Source organism: Lasioglossum baleicum, chromosome 13 (genome assembly GCF_051020765.1).
Source record: "Lasioglossum baleicum chromosome 13, iyLasBale1, whole genome shotgun sequence".
Classification (NCBI taxonomy): Eukaryota; Metazoa; Arthropoda; class Insecta; order Hymenoptera; family Halictidae; genus Lasioglossum; species Lasioglossum baleicum.
This window is the reverse complement of record NC_134941.1, coordinates 13907604-13924908: the sequence shown is the minus strand read 5'-3', so window position 1 is coordinate 13924908 and position 17305 is coordinate 13907604. Positions and strand designations below refer to the sequence as shown.

General features: G+C 41.7%; 3 protein-coding genes across 5 annotated transcripts; 1 reads left to right on the top strand and 2 right to left on the bottom strand.

Moving 5' to 3' along the window:
* Positions 1–21: 21 nt before the first annotated feature.
* Ire1 (serine/threonine-protein kinase/endoribonuclease Ire1) lies at positions 22–6273 on the top strand. Its single transcript, XM_076436398.1, has 13 exons — positions 22–1173; positions 1250–1367; positions 1451–1496; positions 1563–1942; positions 2001–2220; positions 2345–2592; positions 2680–3047; positions 3133–3299; positions 3391–3677; positions 3888–4184; positions 4370–4545; positions 4636–4827; positions 4901–6273. Exons 1-13 carry the CDS (start codon positions 1060–1062, stop codon positions 5285–5287), a joined length of 3000 nt encoding a protein of 999 aa, XP_076292513.1. The 5' UTR covers positions 22–1059; the 3' UTR covers positions 5288–6273.
* Positions 5627–13910, bottom strand: LOC143214892 (putative inorganic phosphate cotransporter). Of its 2 annotated transcripts, XM_076436434.1 has the most exons (5): positions 13769–13910; positions 13611–13674; positions 9609–9841; positions 8520–9417; positions 5627–7155 (listed from the first exon to the last, which is right to left on the bottom strand). In XM_076436434.1, exons 2-5 carry the CDS (start codon positions 13633–13635, stop codon positions 6839–6841), a joined length of 1473 nt encoding a protein of 490 aa, XP_076292549.1. In that variant the 5' UTR covers positions 13636–13674; positions 13769–13910; the 3' UTR covers positions 5627–6838. The 2 variants fall into 2 exon arrangements, with proteins under 2 accessions (XP_076292549.1, XP_076292548.1); XM_076436433.1 differs by lacking the exon at positions 13769–13910 and having other exon boundaries at positions 13611–13716.
* Det (baculoviral IAP repeat containing deterin) lies at positions 11685–16426 on the bottom strand. Of its 2 annotated transcripts, none has more exons than XM_076436488.1 (5): positions 16179–16426; positions 15850–16053; positions 15649–15769; positions 15430–15577; positions 11685–14455 (listed from the first exon to the last, which is right to left on the bottom strand). In XM_076436488.1, the coding sequence occupies exons 1-4, from the start codon at positions 16190–16192 to the stop codon at positions 15464–15466; spliced, it is 453 nt and encodes a 150-aa protein (XP_076292603.1). In that variant the 5' UTR covers positions 16193–16426; the 3' UTR covers positions 11685–14455; positions 15430–15463. The 2 variants fall into 2 exon arrangements, with proteins under 2 accessions (XP_076292603.1, XP_076292602.1); XM_076436487.1 differs by having other exon boundaries at positions 11685–14440; positions 16179–16425.
* Between the last annotated feature and the right edge of the window lie 879 nt (positions 16427–17305).

The window sequence follows — 17305 nt, the reverse complement described above, 5'->3', positions numbered from 1 at the left end:
TAAAGTAATCGTAGATTACTTCATTATCGACAACGTATACAATAGTTTTCTGTTGCATGGTTCATTATCCTCCATCGTATTCTCCATTTCTGTCATTGAATGGCAACGTCAAGTTCTTATGTTTTACCGAAGAAACTCGATTGTATAGTTATGTATCGCGTCTTTCCAATAATGTCTCCACATATGTATGTAGTTGAAACATTTATATTTAAATAATATACGAACAATGTTTCGTTGAGCTGGTACTGTGAGTCAAAGAGACGTAAGGAAGAAAGACGCCGTACAGTATGACAATTAAATGATGTACAAGACACAACAATAACTTTTATAATTTATTGTTATTGGAATATTCGATGCTCCTCGATATTTTGTAAACGGATAGTGTTGATGTGCGGTGTACCGTCGCGCGCGAACATACATGAGCCACGTGTCCGTGACGTTATCGTTGTCCTTTAAATGCATGCGCGATATTGTTCGAACACAAAAATTCCGAGAATATTTCGATAAATTGAAGAATCTGCATATTTTCAATAAAAATCGGAATGCGGATAAAGACAGATCGACTACGTTGGAAAAGATCATGAATTTCTCAGAGGCACGAGACGCACGTGAGAATAGTGCATTGTTATTGTAAAAATGTGTGCCATGTGACGTATTGTTTTCGACGTTCATTATCTCTTGTCGCTACTGCGACGAATAATGACAATGACTGTGAAATAAGGAATGGATGGTGTCGACTTATGGACGAAATATTGTTGAAATAAATATTTCATGCTACTAGCCGTACCGTAGCCTCGGTGAATTTCACGGAAATGAGAATGAAAATAAAAGGGGCGGATATTTTGCAACGACGCTACGTCATGTCACGCACGAATTTAATGCTTCAAGCGTTTCATTGAAAACTCTTCTACATCTACTTCTACAAAATGACTGAAAGTCTCGTATGTCGCACAAAACATAATTCGCAACATTTTTCTCGTACAAACGAAATTTGTTTTGCAAAGAGATAGAATTTTTACTTTTCTCGACGGATGCGTGCATCACATTATTTTATAAACAATGCAACTGATACCGTTCGCACAGTTTCTTTTCATTATCGGTATGTTTTTCTTCGTTACCGATTCGATGGAACAATCCGACGAGTCCGGTCGCTTGGATTCTTTTAAACAAGAGGTACGACATGGAATTACATTAGCGTTAGGTTAAGACAAAGTATTAACTTACTATACCACTGACTGTACCAATATAGAGAAACACGGAGCTGGTACCGGAACAAGACGAACCTCTTCTGATATTTTCCACACTGGATGGTTCGCTCATAGGTGTAGAACAACGCTCGGGACTTGTACTTTGGCAGCAGAGCGATGGTAATGCCGATAAATTCAAACAACAGTAAAGAGTTCTCATTTTTTAGTGTAACCGCAATGGTCACCTTGCCAATTTGTTTCAGAACCAGTCGTCAAAATGCCAATCGATATCTCGCGAGCTTCCACCATGTATGTATCCGCCTATCTATCGAAATGTTCACATTTATTCTTGGAATTTCTTTAACCATCTTACAGACCGATGTTTCTGCCGGACCCGAAGGATGGTTCCTTGTACTTATTTGGCGCGGAAACAGAAGCTTTGAAGAAACTACCGTTTACTATTCCTCAGCTTGTGGCAAACAGTCCTTGTCGCAGCAGCGACGGAATATTGTATACAGGCAGAAAGGTGGACACATGGTTCAGCGTGGATCCTCGAACCGGAGAAAGGGAGCAATTGTTGGGTTTCGACAAGGTTAAAAACACTTGTCCTGTGGAGATGCAAGATGGTGTTTTCGTTGGACGCACGGAATACAACATTATTATGGTGGATGTGAAACAGAAGAACAGAAAATGGAATGTCACGTTCTATGATTATTCTGCTGCTAAAATGGAGCCTGAGGGAATAGAGAATTACGGTGAGTGCTGTTATTGTTGCTATTACTAATCGTGTGTTAACGTTCTCTTGCTTTGTAGATTTGGTCCATTTCACGACGAGTTCGACTGGTCGTATCGTTACCGTGGATAGAAGGCTGGGGATTGTTCTTTGGGATTTGGACGTACAGAGTCCGGTAATAGCTGTTTATATTGTGAGGAAAGATGGATTGCTCGCAGTTCCTTTTACCAGTGTTGCTGATGGAACGATGGACCATCTGTTGGAACGTTTTGCGAGCAAACCGAGCGACATTAAGTTGTTGTAAGGATAAAACTTTGTCTTCTTTTATCTTGTTCGAGCCAGTTGAAAATTGTCGGTAATGTTACTTGTTAGTAGCTCGACTCTTGTCGTTCCAGTCTTTTTCCTGTTCTCGTTTCTGTTCTAGTCCAACGCTGTACATCGGCCAACACAGACACGGCCTCTACGCTCTACCATCTCTCGTCGATTCTGCAACGGCTACGATATCGAGTAACATCGAACAGTTGCTGTTAGAGGGTCCGTTGTCGGTTCCACAGTCGAGCAAAAATGATAATGCGGTCCCTGTATCTGGTGGTAGTCACGCAGATGCGTATGTCGACGATAATGTCGCCGAGAGCGTCGCTAAGACAGGATATCGGACGATGATCGCATTAGGTAATTGCTGTTGCATCCAATTAAGATGTTCTATTATGTTCGAAGATAAATGCACTTCGGTGGTGAAAATGAATTTGATTGAAACAGGACATTACGAGATACCGGCGGAATACAGATTGCAGACTCAGCAACCGCTTCAGATTACCGGCCGATCCGATCCTGTGATCCGAACTTTACCGTCCTTTTTGGGATATGTGAATTCAACGAAAGAATCGTTGCTGTCGCTGGGTTTGCAAACGGTGAACGGTAGACCCGACGAATCCGGTGGATCTACCGGCGTAGGAACTATGGATTGGCGTGAGATTATACGGCACGTGTACATTTCAATTAGGAACTGGTTTTATCAGCAAGAGAACAAAGGACTGAAATTGGCATTGATCGCATTGGTGGGATGCATTTTGGCCATGTTCTGGTATTTGAATGCACAATTTAAAGAGTTTCAACAGCTATCGCAGGTACTGGGTCTTATACTTTATTATAGGAATAGAATACAGAATATAATTGTCTCAGTGTATTTGAAGAATCAATTTCGAACGACAGGGTTCGCGAGAAAGTAGTCGCACGAGTAACGATTACTATTACGGAGTACGATCGAACGCGCTCGCAGTACCAGAAGACATGGGCGAAGGTGTGGTCAAAGTTGGCAAGATCACTTTCGATACTGGACAAGTGTTGGGAAAAGGATGCGAAGGAACTTTTGTGTACAGGTACTATCGCAATGATCCATCCGCGTTTTCGCACGATTCAGGACTTTATAGTTGTTTCGTATTGACGCGTCGGTGTTTATTTTGATTCCAGAGGCGAGTTCGATGGTCGTTCCGTAGCGGTGAAACGTTTGCTGCCGGACTGCTTTACATTCGCGGATCGCGAAGTAGCACTGCTCCGGGAATCGGACGCGCACGCGAACGTCGTACGGTACTTTTGTACCGAGCAGGATCGAATGTTTCGGTATATCGCGTTGGAGTTGGCCGAGGCGACGTTGCAAGATTACGTTGCCGGAAAATATGCTAGAGCAAAAATATCCACGAAAAGCATCCTACGCCAGGCTGCGTCTGGATTGGCTCATCTACATTGTCTCGATATCGGTGAGGTTTTCGTTTTTCACATAAAGGTTCAATTTGATTTGCAAGAGGATGAATTTGACTTGCAAAACCCGCACCAACGTGTATTTTTATCGTATCGTACCGTATACTTGTATTACCTGTTGCATGCATAATAGAATATCAGTGTATGTTGTACGATAATACGTTACGTACGTTGTTATCAGAAATGTAAGTTTCGCGATGTGCTCATAGTGCACCGGGACATCAAACCTCACAACGTACTGTTATCTGCACCGGGACCACGCGGAGAAGTTAGAGCGATGATATCCGACTTTGGATTATGCAAGAAACTGCAGCTGGGTCGCGTATCTTTCTCGCGCAGATCCGGCATAACGGGTACGGACGGTTGGATAGCGCCGGAAATGTTAAATGGAAACAGAACGACCTGCGCTGTGGACATTTTCTCTCTTGGCTGCGTTTTCTACTATGTTCTCTCCGACGGGAAACACCCGTTCGGAGATCCGCTGCGACGACAAGCCAACATACTTTGTAAGATATTGCTGATGATTCTACTGCAGCGGGCTCAACTGTTACGGTGGGATCTTCTAAGCGCGTCTAGACGCAGCTTATACTCCATTCGTCACAATTATGGATCGCAAAACGCCGCGTCCAGACGCGCTTAGTAGATCCCACATTTAGACAGCTCTGACTTCTCCATTTCTACCATGTCGCAGGCGGCGAGAGCGACTTGTCGGATCTTTGCGAAGACATTTCCGAAAGCGACAGGGAACTCGCACTGGTGCTGATAAAGGCTATGATCGCGAACGATCCATCGGAACGACCATCGGTGATCACTGTCTACGAGCATCCGATATTTTGGGAGCCCTCGCGAATACTCGGGTTCTTTCAGGTATACTGTTTTATCACAGAGTACCGAATACAAATATTCTCTATGGTTTTCTCTGTACGACGTTCGCTTTCTCGCAAATCGTGTCATTAGGATGTGAGCGATCGAGTGGAGAAGGAACAAGCCGACAGTCCGGCTTTAATCGCGCTAGAAACCGGCAATCACCGAGTTGTGCAGGGTGATTGGAGATTATTCATCGACGTGGAAGTTGCAACCGATCTCCGAAGATACAGAAGCTATCGCGGAGAGAGCGTTCGTGATCTTCTGAGAGCGTTGCGAAACAAGGTAGGGAGATGTGGTAGAAGTGAAATATGGTTACAGAACATTTTGCTATTGGAACGGTACGTTTTTGTTTTAGAAACATCATTACAGGGAACTGAGCCCGGCCGCTCAAGAGAACCTCGGAGATATCCCGGACAAATTCATCGAGTACTGGCTCTCCAGGTTTCCCTGTTTGTTGTCGCATGTGTGGTGCGCCATGCAAACGTTCCGCGATGAACCAACTTTCCGAGACTACTACCACACGGATTACAAGTTTACGAATCACGTTTACAGTATGGAGTCTGCGGTAGACACGACGGACGCGTATTCAGACAATTACGCGATACCGACCGCTTCCTGGAGAGTCAGAGGCGACAACGTTGATTGGAGTCCGAACAGAACTAGATATCGTGGACACCGAAGAAAACACGAGAAAAAGAAAATAGAAGTACCGCTTGCTTGGACCGTACCGTCGTCCAGTTAACAAGCCTAGTTTCTTTTGTCGCTTTGACAAGTTCAAAGTCACTTTCTTCTTTTTTTTCTTTTTGATCGAAATGGTACGAGACATATGTATATGTATACAGGGTGAGTCTCGTAACATGACGACTTCAAATAACTCCTAAGTTATATACAATTTTTAAAAAAAATGCCGCGTGGTTTTCTGGAGAACATACAGTGCTGCAATCTATTGTTTGTTACTTTTCTTCTTCATCGAGATACGAGGGTCACCCTCTGTTTTTCAAATGAAACGCCCAATATTTTTTCTCGAATTCGGATGAAGTATCAAATTCTCCGTAAAAGTTCAAATGAATAATTCCTGAAATATTTGTAAGACTTTTATTTCAAGCAATGCTCGAAGTATAGTACGTTACAATCAATGCATAATCATTGCGTAATCGGATTACGAGTGAACGAAGAACTTTTTCCTAGCGTTTCTGCAGTTACTGCGGCACATGCACTAACAATAGGTTCTCGCGTAGGTATGGCCATTGTTGATGGTTCGTGATAAATTTAATTTAATCATATTCATTCTGAGCCGTATTTGGTACAATACTTTTTTACGCAGAATTTCGTGCTTCATCCGAATTCGAAAGGTGACCCTCATATCTCGATCAAAAAGCAAAGTAACAAAAAACAGATTACAGAACTGTATGTCCCTCTGGAAGCAACATTGCAACATTTGTTTGAAAAACTTCTTCGTACAACAAATAACTTAGGAGTTATTTGAAGTCGTCGTGTTACGAGACTCACTCTGTATACATATCCATATACATATACGCATACACATACATATAAGGAGATGCATACGTGCGCGTGTACGCATACACCCGGACTCACACCCATTCGCTAAGTCACATTCTCTCTGGACTATCGAATCCGTTTGTAAAAGTAAAAAGTACGAGAGGTGATGCGGAAAAAATGAAGATACTTGTAAATAATACAATACAATCATGACGAATACTTGTTAAATATTGCATTTTACTATAAATATACAAGCGCAGTAAATTGAAACGTTGATTAGTTCTTGTAACGACAATTTACCGGCCATAAATGACTTTGCGGTGGCACGTGTATGGAGATGAAACGATGCGCGGAAATATTTTCAGGTACAGTGGAATACGCGAGATGTTGATCGCAAGAACACTCGTCGATGTACGTTTCCGTCGAATCTGCGCGTTCTTAAAAAAAAAAGAAAACAGCCAAACTCCTTTCTTACTTGCGATCGTTGCGTATCTCTTTAATGATCGTTTGCAACGTTCCGCGACTAAATAAAATAGAAATATAGATACGGACTAGACGAAAAAGAGGAAAAGTAGCGGCGGACGATACGCGTGTACGAACGGTATACACGAAAAGATATGCTGCCCAGTTAACGGTTGATCGTGTGCGAAAAAAGAAGATTATTCGTTCAACGATTGATTTCGCTCCGTAACGTGACAACATCGCGACACACGAGGAGGACGGTGACGATCGCAAAGATTGTGGTGCGCGTTCACACGGAATCGTGTCCTTCTTGAACGCAACGTATGGACTTTCATCGAATAACGTACATTGGAACCTTCCCTCGCTTCTCTTCCCTTTCCTTGCAGAGGAATTCAGGATCGTTCCAGTACTGAACTTCGCCGTCCGCGTATAGCACGAAAACTATATTGGTCACGATGAAAACGGCGAAAACGATCCAGAAGACGAGTCTCCACTCGTGGAGACCGTCGTGGGGAGTTAACACGCCGACGATGTACGGGGTGATGATACCGGAAAGTGCGCCGAGGCCGTTCACTACTGCCATCAAGGTGCCAGAATAATTTGGACTGAGATCTAGGGCGTTCACTTTCATCCCCGGATAGAAGGTACCTGAAAAAGAGTGGTTGAGAAAAATGGTCGGGACCAGGTTGCAAGACGATATCGATTACAGCCTGCAATCGTACGGTGCGAGCAGATGGCGGGCATTATGGTGCTCTTTATCTATTGGGTTGGCAAATAAGTTCGTTCGGTTTTTTACATTGGAATAAATCACAAAAACCGAACGAACTTATTTGCCAACCCAATACTTTGAATTGGAAAGCAAATTGAAAATAATTGGGAAAAGTAATAATAATAATTAATGATAATAATTGCTATTATTATTATTACTCTCTCTCACACACTCTTCTAATATATGGGCAGATAGAACAGACAGATGAAACAGGGCAGATGGAAGCAGAGTTGGGCAGTAATTAATTACATGAGTATTTCATTACATCTTCAATTACATGTGCAAAAGTGGACTATAATTACAATAAGCAAACGGTTAAATGGTCCAGAACATAAAAATTAGTGGTTTAAAAGAACAATTACACTGAAGTAATTGTTAGACTCGATTACAATTACTGGTTGAGCCAAAGTAATTGCAATTACCAATTACATGTAATTGTAATTTTATTTCTGCAATTTCAAGTAATTGTAGAGAAAATGAAGAAAATGTAATTAGATACCTACTCAATGGAAATGTCTAAAAAGAACAAACAAAAAGCATATGTTATATATTATCCGACTTCAACTTTGAAATGAGGGTCATTCTGAAAAGTAACGGTAATCGTTTTTGTGAAATATCAACTAATTAGCTACAAATAAATATTTAATAAATAATCAATATTTTCTAACATATGCTTTTTGTTTGTTCTTTTTAGACATTTCCATTGAGTAGGTATACATATATTATATGTAATCACTTTTCGCTTAATAACCATAGCAGTTGAAGAAGCGACGTAAAACAATCAATCAAGAAAAGGTTTCTAATTACTTTTTTTAGAGCCATTTTGGCGTTAAGTAATTGCAACTACCAATTACAATTGCTTGTAATTGGTAAGTAATTGTAATTGAAATTACTTTGGCTCAACCAGTAATTGTAATTGCGGATCACAATTACAATTGCAGTGATTCGTCAAGTAATTGCAATTACCAATTACAATTACATGTAATTGTAATTGTATTTCTGCAATTTCAAATTACAGTAATTGGTAAGTAATTGTAATTGTAATTGAAATTACATTTTGGCCAACTCTGGATGGAAGACACGCTTCGGTCGGTCGCGAAAAATTGAAAATAAAAAAGTTGGCATCGCACTGGTATTTTAAGCAATACGATAAGTTTTTTGACATTGCGCTCGTACGGTGTGCCGTCCAACTCAAATGAGATTCCGATGATTTTGCTTACAATTACTGGAATATGGTACGTACCCATAAGTGTAGCGCCGATGATGAACAGAACGACGACCACCGTCCTATCGCATCCGGCGTAAGATGCGCCGATGATAAATGTCGCCGGACCGAGGGAGGCGATGGTGGTTCCTAGTTTCCGCACATTTGTGCGCGACATCAAATTAGTCGTGATCATCCAATCAGCTAACCAAGACGTGATCACGCTGCAAATCCACATTGTCAGATAGGGGAGGGCGGAGAGCAAGCCGTTGCTCTTGATGGAATACTTGAGCACACTGCTCATGTATTTCGGAAGATCGTTGATCAAAGTGAAGAAACCCCAATCGTGACCGATCTGCGCGGTAATCAGTGCCCAAACCGGCACCGAGGTAAGGATGTGTCTCCACGGCACCGACGGTGGTTTCTCGTGCGTATGAGCGCTCATTCTTTCTTTCAGGAAGGCTTTCTCTCTTTCAGAAATGAAGGGATGCGAGTTTGGATCGTTGTAGCAGGTGAACAGCCACACGATGAACCAGAGTACTCCGACGCCTCCGAAAACGTAGAAAACCGCTGGCCAGCCCATCGAAGAATAATGGAGAATCACTCCGGACAGAGAGTTCGCGAATACTGTGCCCAGCTGAGCACCGGCGAACACCAAAGAGCCGATCTTTGATCTTTCTTCTGGCGGTGTCCATTGCGCGAGCATCGCGTTCAATGCCGGAAAGGTTGTCCCTTCGCAAAGGCCCATCATCACGCGAAGAATAATCATACCCGTCGCATCACCGTATTCGACGACAACCGGCGTCAGGATTGTGAACACAGCTGTTGCCAGAATACCCAGGCCAAGGAGTTGCTTTCCACCGAATTTCTCAGACAGCAAACCACCCGGTATGTGCGTTACTATGTAGCCCCAGTAGAATGAAGATAGTATAGCACCCTGTAACCGCCAGATTCAACAACAAACACAGACAAGACTGTCTATTAGATCTGACGATAAATGTTGCGAATGTATCGACGGCACGATTTCCATTTCCAATACCATCACCATCACCATCACCATCGTTGTTGCATACACACATATTATACAATCGAAACGTTGTCGACGACGGGCTCGGAATTTTCCTTTACCTGAGTAATCGTGTCCCAGTCGTAGAGTTTCGCACCGGATGGTCTCGTTTGGTTGGTATGCACTTGATCTTCCTCTATGATCGGGCAACTGTTACTATCGGTGTGATTCGACGTACTTTCCTGTTGCACCATCTCGGTAATCGTGATCGAGAGGCAAACTCTCATCGCGTAAGCGTTGAGCAATGCCAAAAATCCCATGATCGCGAATACCCATCGTTGCTGCAATCTCCCGCCTGTGTAATACACGCGCACACGTTCGTTTTTATTGATAATTGTATCGTTAAACGGGCATAGTAGAAGTTAGCCTCATCCATTTGCTGAATTAAATGATTTTGTTTGTGATATGCGATTGATGTTTAAGTTAGTAACGGTTATCCAAACGGCATATAATTTATATGTATATCAGAGTTGTGCTAACCGAGCACAAGTCAGCACAACTACCAGTTTCTCCGGCAGAACGATAACTCGTTTCCAAGGGTTGGACTTTCTGAACATCCGACAAAGACAGTATTGCATATCCAAGTTGTGCTAAGCTAGCACGAGCTAGTTGCATGTCCAAAAATATCGTTTACCATAACTTCTTTATTTATTATTAGACAGCGGATTTAAAACGGTAGAAACATTAGAAGAATTTTAAAATACTATTATATTCTTTTCAACCTATGTCAAACATATTAAGAAAGAAAATAAACATCTGTTTCACTCCAGTTTGTTGCAATTCAGGTACAAACTTTTTATCGTGCATAAAGATCTGCTGTCTATTTATTATCTTTTTAAAGTAATACTTTAACACAATTTAGCGTAATCGATAAAATTGAAAAAACAATGCAAAGTGGGGGCTGCTCAAAAGATCATTTCTCTCAAGTTTTTGTCGTATTTTTCGTATTATAGTTTTGATATTCGAGCACAAATGAATGATTTAATTCATCGAGTGGGGGGCTATCTTCTGGAAGGCGATAAATGGAGGACTTTGAGCGACACGCGACGTGCTCATAAGACGTCGCATCGTGTCGCGACCGCGTATTCGCGTCCGCGTCCGCGTCCGCAAAGAAGAAAGCTCGAGGTCAACGGCGCGGAAGGAATGACGATTAGCAGAGCCTTTCCCTATTGGCAGCTGTCTAACGAACCGTACAAACCTATCTAGGTAAAGGTCAGATTCCTTGCACGTAAAACAGTCTGACTCCGGTGCAACTTGATTTCAATTTCGGCTCGTGTCCGCTCGAAAGATACCGGTGTCCCTCGGCTTATCCCGGTCGTCGCTACAATCCAATTCAACTCGTTATGATTCGATCCAATCGGATCCGAGCTGTCCCAATCCGATTGCAAGATCGACGCGTAACGGATAGAATGAAAAGAAAATTTCGGCGATGATCCTTGGAACAGAAGAAAAAAGGTCGGGCGCGTCTCGGGTAGAATGAAAAGAAAATTTCGGCGATGATCCTTGGAATAAAAAGAAAAGGTCGGGCGCGTATCGGATAAGACCTCGATCATTCGTGACGCGACTGTACGGTAAAGGCACCAGTAATTGACCTCGTATCAGTAGCTGATCATTTTTCTCGGAAACGTGAGAAATAATGTTTCGAAAAAGAGGCGCGACAGAAGAAGATAGTTTCTCATGTTCACCCTTAAAATTCGAGCGGTGACTCCGAAGCGCTGCTCGAGTGCTAAGGGTTAATAAAGGCGTTTACTATTATTTATATTAATTCTTCTGAACTGGTCAACTATATTGATGCTTTTACCTTAAATAGACAAGTATCGGTAGGTACAGGAGTTGAACGAAAAACCGTTTCGTACAGGTCGCCGTCGAAGCGCGCGCGGCTTCGGATGAAAATCGGGTCAACGATGGGAATCGAAGCGATTCGATGATAGAAACAATGTCAGCGAGTTTCTATTACCGATACACAGCGGATTTAACGCATTTATGGCAAAAGTGAGTAGGTGAAAAAGAATTTTAAACTACTGTTATTATTGTTCCCAATCTATGAAACATATTTTGACAGAAGATGAATGTCTAATTCACTCGACTTTGTTCTAATGGAGGTAGAAAATGTTTATCTTGCACGAAGATCCGCTGTCTAATTATCAATTTCCAAGCTGTATTTCTAAGAATTTAAAAAATACACAGTACTGTACAACGAGTGGTATTGTATAGGTACTCGCACATTTTAACTCGACGTCACATCGCATAATATGATCGAACACCTGTAAGAAATCTTGGTATGGGTACGTTACGTATGTCGTTCAAACAAAACGAGTACATATCAATATTCTTATCGATCGTGGGGCAAGCGCGCTTGTCCCGAGAGAGATCGAGTTTATCCGAAAAACTATAGTTTCTCGTTTCTCGGAAGATCGACAATATGTAGAAACAAGATGAATCGCGATAAAGAAACGCAACCGTTTTCTTCCAGGGTTATCCGATATACATGCGCATCGTACGTGTAACATCATCGACGTTTTAGCGAACGCATACACATGTGTACAATTGTATTTTTTCGGGGAGGATGTCTCTGAAACGCACATCGGTATTGTACTATAAAACCTCAGCGATTTTATCTTATCTGTCAACGATGTATGGGAAACCCAAATGCGATATGTCAAAAATTACTTCGAGAAAATACTTGAACTCGATTCGATAACAGATCGAATCTACGCGTATAATTGTCAATTCGTTGCAAGATATCGCGGAAACTGTTAATCCCGGATTAAAAGATAATTTTTGTAATCCCGGTTCGCGTGGTAGTCTGTTGCTACTCAACAAACAACTAATCTCTCTGTATCAGAAGCGACACGACTAATAATACTTATAGACTCATTACTATCTTTGTAATTTACCCAGGCCACGTACAAACAGCTTATTTTTCGAGACGTTAGAAAAGTCAGTTTACCAGCTAATGTGTAAATAATTTTTTCTTTAAATTATGCCTGTAATGAAAATTTAGAAGGTGCATTTGGTAGGTCTGAGAAAGTAATATGCGTGTACAAAGTTACATCGAAATCGATCGAAGTTGTTGTGAAATATAATCGATTGAAAATAGCGAACATTGTACGAGTCAATAAATTCATATTTTAAATTTTCATTACAGGGAAGGAATAAAACATTTAAAAATCGTCACCCTCACTTTTTCCTTCGCGATTGCGACCAATAACAATTTGAAAAAGAATAATTTACACAACAAAAAGAAAACTGAAGCTGTTGGGCCCAACTTTGAAAAAGATATTAATTTTTAAAAGGTGATAAGAAACAGATAAAAAATTTACAAATCATCACCTTTACTTTTTTCTTCGCAATTGCGACCAATTTATGAAAGAATCAAGCTGTTGGTTCGAATGTTGAAAAAGTTATTCGTTTTTAAAAAAAGTACGAACGCGGTAAAAGTAATATTAATTTTTCAACCGCGAATTCAAACATTCCCCATTTTCGAATCGTTGAGAAACAATTTCACAAACATGGAGAATATTCGAAGGCACGAGGATCGACGAGCGCAACAATATCACGCTTGCTGACCACTTGAAATCCGACTTTTCTTCTTTTTTTACTCTCGTTTGAACGATGTCGCTGGAATATATTGTTATCGCAGTCTGCATTATATCATTGTCGATCTTTCGAAACTACGGAAACCGTGAACTTGGTGAACGAAGCCGGTGTAGTGGTACGTGTCGCTGAATGATTTAAGTTCCGTCATTATATTTACATTGCAAACAGCCGTCGAGGGACGACCTCGATCTATACGCAATAAGAATTTTAATTTCCCAGAAAATCTCCTAGTTGCGAATTCGTTTCCCGTAATGTGTATCTAAAACGAGTCTCGACAATTTTCATAATCGTTAGAATTAGAAAATCATAAGCGCAATAAAATCGGCGACAACCGACAAAATTCCTACTGTCTGATATCGTTAAAACTATCTGAAGAAAATTTGAAATTTGTATCGCACCGCGCCGCACGGCTGGCTCTACATTTAACGTGGACGCGCGTAACGCTAATAATATTCTATACTTACAACAAAGTTTCCAGGTGGATAGCATTTTGCGAAATGTACCGAAAATGTAGCGAAGCTGACGAGCCTTGAAATAAAGCAACAGATAGGTATTTGTACATACATGCATTAAAATTTACGATCCAGAGTAAACGATATCCTAACTTGAAGGGAATACGTACGGCGGACAACTCTTTTTATTCACGACCTTTTCGTTCACGATGTTCAATGATAAATGTTCTCGATACGGTGCTGTAAATTGTTTATACGTGCGTGCGTACACCTCGATCAAATTGTTGCGAGTAACTGAATCGACGTTCTCCGCGCGATTTCGTTTTATACTTGTACACGTGCTGTTCGTCGGATGCGAAAAGGGAAAGGAAACGTGGATAAGACGCCGAGCAGCGCGGCACTGGTAAAAGTTGAAGCGGAGGAGGCACACAGCTCAGCCAGGAGGGGAAATGATAACGCGGTGGGACATGTACTCGTTTTTTTCATATATTCATACGGTACGGCATCGTTGAATATCCATCGACGTAGACATCGTCTTCGGCGTCGATCGAACATCTAACAGAAGAGAATAACGAGTCTAACAGGCAGATACAATCGATGATTATCGTGTGGCAATATAAAATGTTATACGGACACTGACGAATGTGAACCGCTCGCATCGGATGCATAGATAGATTGAGGTATTTTACGGAATCTCCCACCTTCCATCGCCTTATCCCTTAGAATCCTGTTTTACGGAGGACGATAGTCCTCGGCCGATTTCCGTTGCATCTTCTCGCTGGGTCAGAAGAGGCTCTAGACGTTGAACGCGTCAGCCGAACAGAAATACATCGACCGAAAGCCTGGATTCAACAAAACTATCAGTAATCCAATAAGCTACCGACTTAAAGCGATCTGATAAACAAAGAATATAGCCCTTAAGCGACGCGAACGCAAACGCATCGCCCGGTAATACAAAGCAAACATAAATGTGCAAAAGCTTCCTATAGTTATATATTACCACCGCGATAATGAAGCTCGTCGACGAATTATATACCGATTGCTCAAGTTTCGAGACAAGGCTTCTCGATTATTTCGCAACTCTACGTCGCGAAGAATCGAAAACATAACAAATGCGCGGCTATCCTTCGAAACAACAAGGAATCGCAACGATTCGACGTGTGGCATTTCGTATGAATTTTGTGTACGAGGAAGGAAAATTTAATCAGGGTCGGTTGCGATTCGCGCCAGGCACGACTATAATTATGAGCGTTGATAATGCTGTAATCGGCCTATGATCGATTACCTTACTTAGTAATCGATGTAGTAATTACGTAAGCGACACAAACTGTTCACATGAAAATGTAGTTTTTTCTTTTTTATTGGTAACGCGATACATAATACAGGTGGAACGAAGTATGCCGTTCGATTCTCGTTTCCGCGGGTGCATGATATCCGTCGTGGAAGCCACGTGAAGTAGCAATCTCATAGAATTGGAAAAGGAATTGGTCGATTCATTTTCTTGTCGTTATCGGTATCTTTCGGGATCAAAGACAATAAAATTCTGTCACCTCTAATATCGCTGAATCGAGTGGCTCCATGATAAAATCAAACAAGTTCAACAAGACTGGACAACGCAAATTGGTGAAATGCGATAGCGCGACACACGCTTCTCTACAATACAGATCGGTTTCTGACTGTTAAGCCCGCGTCGCTATCGGAACAATTGCCGCGAGATTGCATTCTTTTCCCATGCGCACGATATCTCCCTTGAACCTCGACGACGACAATCGAGAGTAGAAAAAAGCGAAGACAAAGGAAAAAGGAACTGTATGTTCCAGAAATATATTACCACAACTTCCACAAGCAGAACTGGAAAGATGCCGTTAACTCGCACCTCGATAACTCTTCCTCAAAGTCTTATAAATCTGAGGTATTTCTTGCGCTGCTTTGACACTCTCTTCTTTGACTTTGACCTTAGCCATCTCCAATTCTCGCGTCTACAACGTACATAGATCTTGTTACCAAGTCTTGTTACCAAATGTTTTATTTCTGGATATATAATACTTACACATTCTTTCACTGAATACTTTTTAAACAATTCAAACAAATCGTGTACCGTCCATGATGTCTCGTCGGGTTTACCTAATTGTACAAATGGACATTGCGATTGATGCTTGCTGTGTTCGACCCTGAAACAAGTTTGCGATGAACAATAAAGAAATAGTAGACGCATCGATAAATGAAATAATGGTATGAACTAGCAAGGTACCAGGGATCATCCTCCGGATCCCAACCATCGAGTTGCTTCGAACAGATGAAGCATTCAACTAAATCTGGTTCGTCTTCACTGCCAATAGCAATAAATCCAGCTCTGGCCATTTGTTCCGGATTACAGCAGTTATCGGAAGATTGGAAAGGCCAACGTTCGAACGTTTGTAGTCTACCAGCTTGCCAGAATGTTGAATTAAGACCTCTGAGGAAAAATGGAGTAATAGCTATGTTATAGATGAGGTTATGAGGACGTTGACTTATAAATCGTTTAGTAATATCGATAGATACGGATCGTTGCAATGACGCCACGAAAAAATGACTACTTACGGTAATAAATCCATTGTGTCTTCGATGAAACGCTTGTTGATTCCTTCAGACGAGATACATAAACCGAGGTAACGAGCCGGCAGTATACAAACCAGTTGGCAGCGTATTTCGCGCGCTTCGATTCAGTTGAAATTTTGTAACCGTTCGAAGCGCGAATCTGCGCGCATAAACGCACACAAACGTCACAAACTCGTTGCTCGTAACCACGCAACGCCGAGTCGGGCGTGTCCAGCCACCTGGCGGAGACCTAATCAACAACACCAACCTTGCTTTCATTGCAGCACGCACCTCTGCCTCCGCTCCAAATGATTCGTGCCGCTTTTCCCATAAGACGCAATGTTAAATCCGGCACGAATTATTTGCTCTTCGGCAAAACGCTCAAACTGTTAGCCAAATTTAGTTCCGAATCTACCGCTAGATGGCGCCGTTACCGACCTGAACCTCTGTCGGTAACATTTGGCTAACAGTTTCAGCGTTTTGCCGCTGCACGAAATGGCGCTGTACGGACGTTTTTGAATATCCAATTCCAGAGCTGCCAATACTCTTGATTTTTCATCAATAAATGTAAATATAATGTGTCCGGGGGAATGAATAATAACCAATTAATCTCTGGCAGGATTTATTGAAAATTGTTACGGTTAGAAATTATTTACAGTTTACAGATATTTATGCAAGCTCCACGAATGTTGTATACTGTATAAGCACCGACTAGATATAAGAATAGACCTATCATCCAATGTATTTTTGCGGCTCACTTTTCGGGGACCACGTAACCTCATTGTCATTTTCATTTCACGCGATTTAGACGAGTTTATGCCGGAATCTTCGTGCCACAAATAAATAAGCAAGTCTATTTCTGTTCTCAATCGTTGTTTCGCGTTCGCGTGCTGGACAGTACATGGAAAGAATGGACAATGGACAGGGTATCTTAGGAACGATCTTGTGACGTCATATGTTCCAGTTATCTTTGCTTCACTGGCTTTATCCTGTCTAAGGCATTATGTATACTTATATAGACCCGACTTCAGTTCCAAGATTACATCGTCTACCAGATGACGGTTGTGGGCAAAGTGCTACAATCAGAGTCTCTGCTATAGTGTGTTGAGAAGTACCACGAAGCTAAAGTG

What these genes read in the sequence shown, in the direction of transcription:
- LOC143214892 (XM_076436433.1), bottom strand. Translation starts at nt 13,716, where the DNA reads ATGCATGTATGTACAAATACCTATCTGTTGCTTTATTTCAAGGCTCGT. An exon ending in ATCCACCTGGAAACTTTGTT is followed by an intron (nt 9,842 to 13,610) that starts GTAAGTATAGAA and finishes TGTATTACACAG; the next exon opens with GCGGGAGATTGCAGCAACGA. An exon ending in CATCGGCGCTACACTTATGG is followed by an intron (nt 7,156 to 8,519) that starts GTACGTACCATA and finishes ACTCTTTTTCAG; the next exon opens with GTACCTTCTATCCGGGGATG.
- Ire1 (XM_076436398.1), top strand. Translation starts at nt 1,060, where the DNA reads ATGCAACTGATACCGTTCGCACAGTTTCTTTTCATTATCGGTATGTTT. An exon ending in CCGAGCGACATTAAGTTGTT is followed by an intron (nt 2,221 to 2,344) that starts GTAAGGATAAAA and finishes TTTCTGTTCTAG; the next exon opens with TCCAACGCTGTACATCGGCC. An exon ending in AGTTTCAACAGCTATCGCAG is followed by an intron (nt 3,048 to 3,132) that starts GTACTGGGTCTT and finishes TTCGAACGACAG; the next exon opens with GGTTCGCGAGAAAGTAGTCG.
- Det (XM_076436488.1), bottom strand. An exon ending in GATCCGGAGGATGATCCCTG is followed by an intron (nt 15,770 to 15,849) that starts GTACCTTGCTAG and finishes AACTTGTTTCAG; the next exon opens with GGTCGAACACAGCAAGCATC. An exon ending in AGTATTCAGTGAAAGAATGT is followed by an intron (nt 15,578 to 15,648) that starts GTAAGTATTATA and finishes TGTACGTTGTAG; the next exon opens with ACGCGAGAATTGGAGATGGC.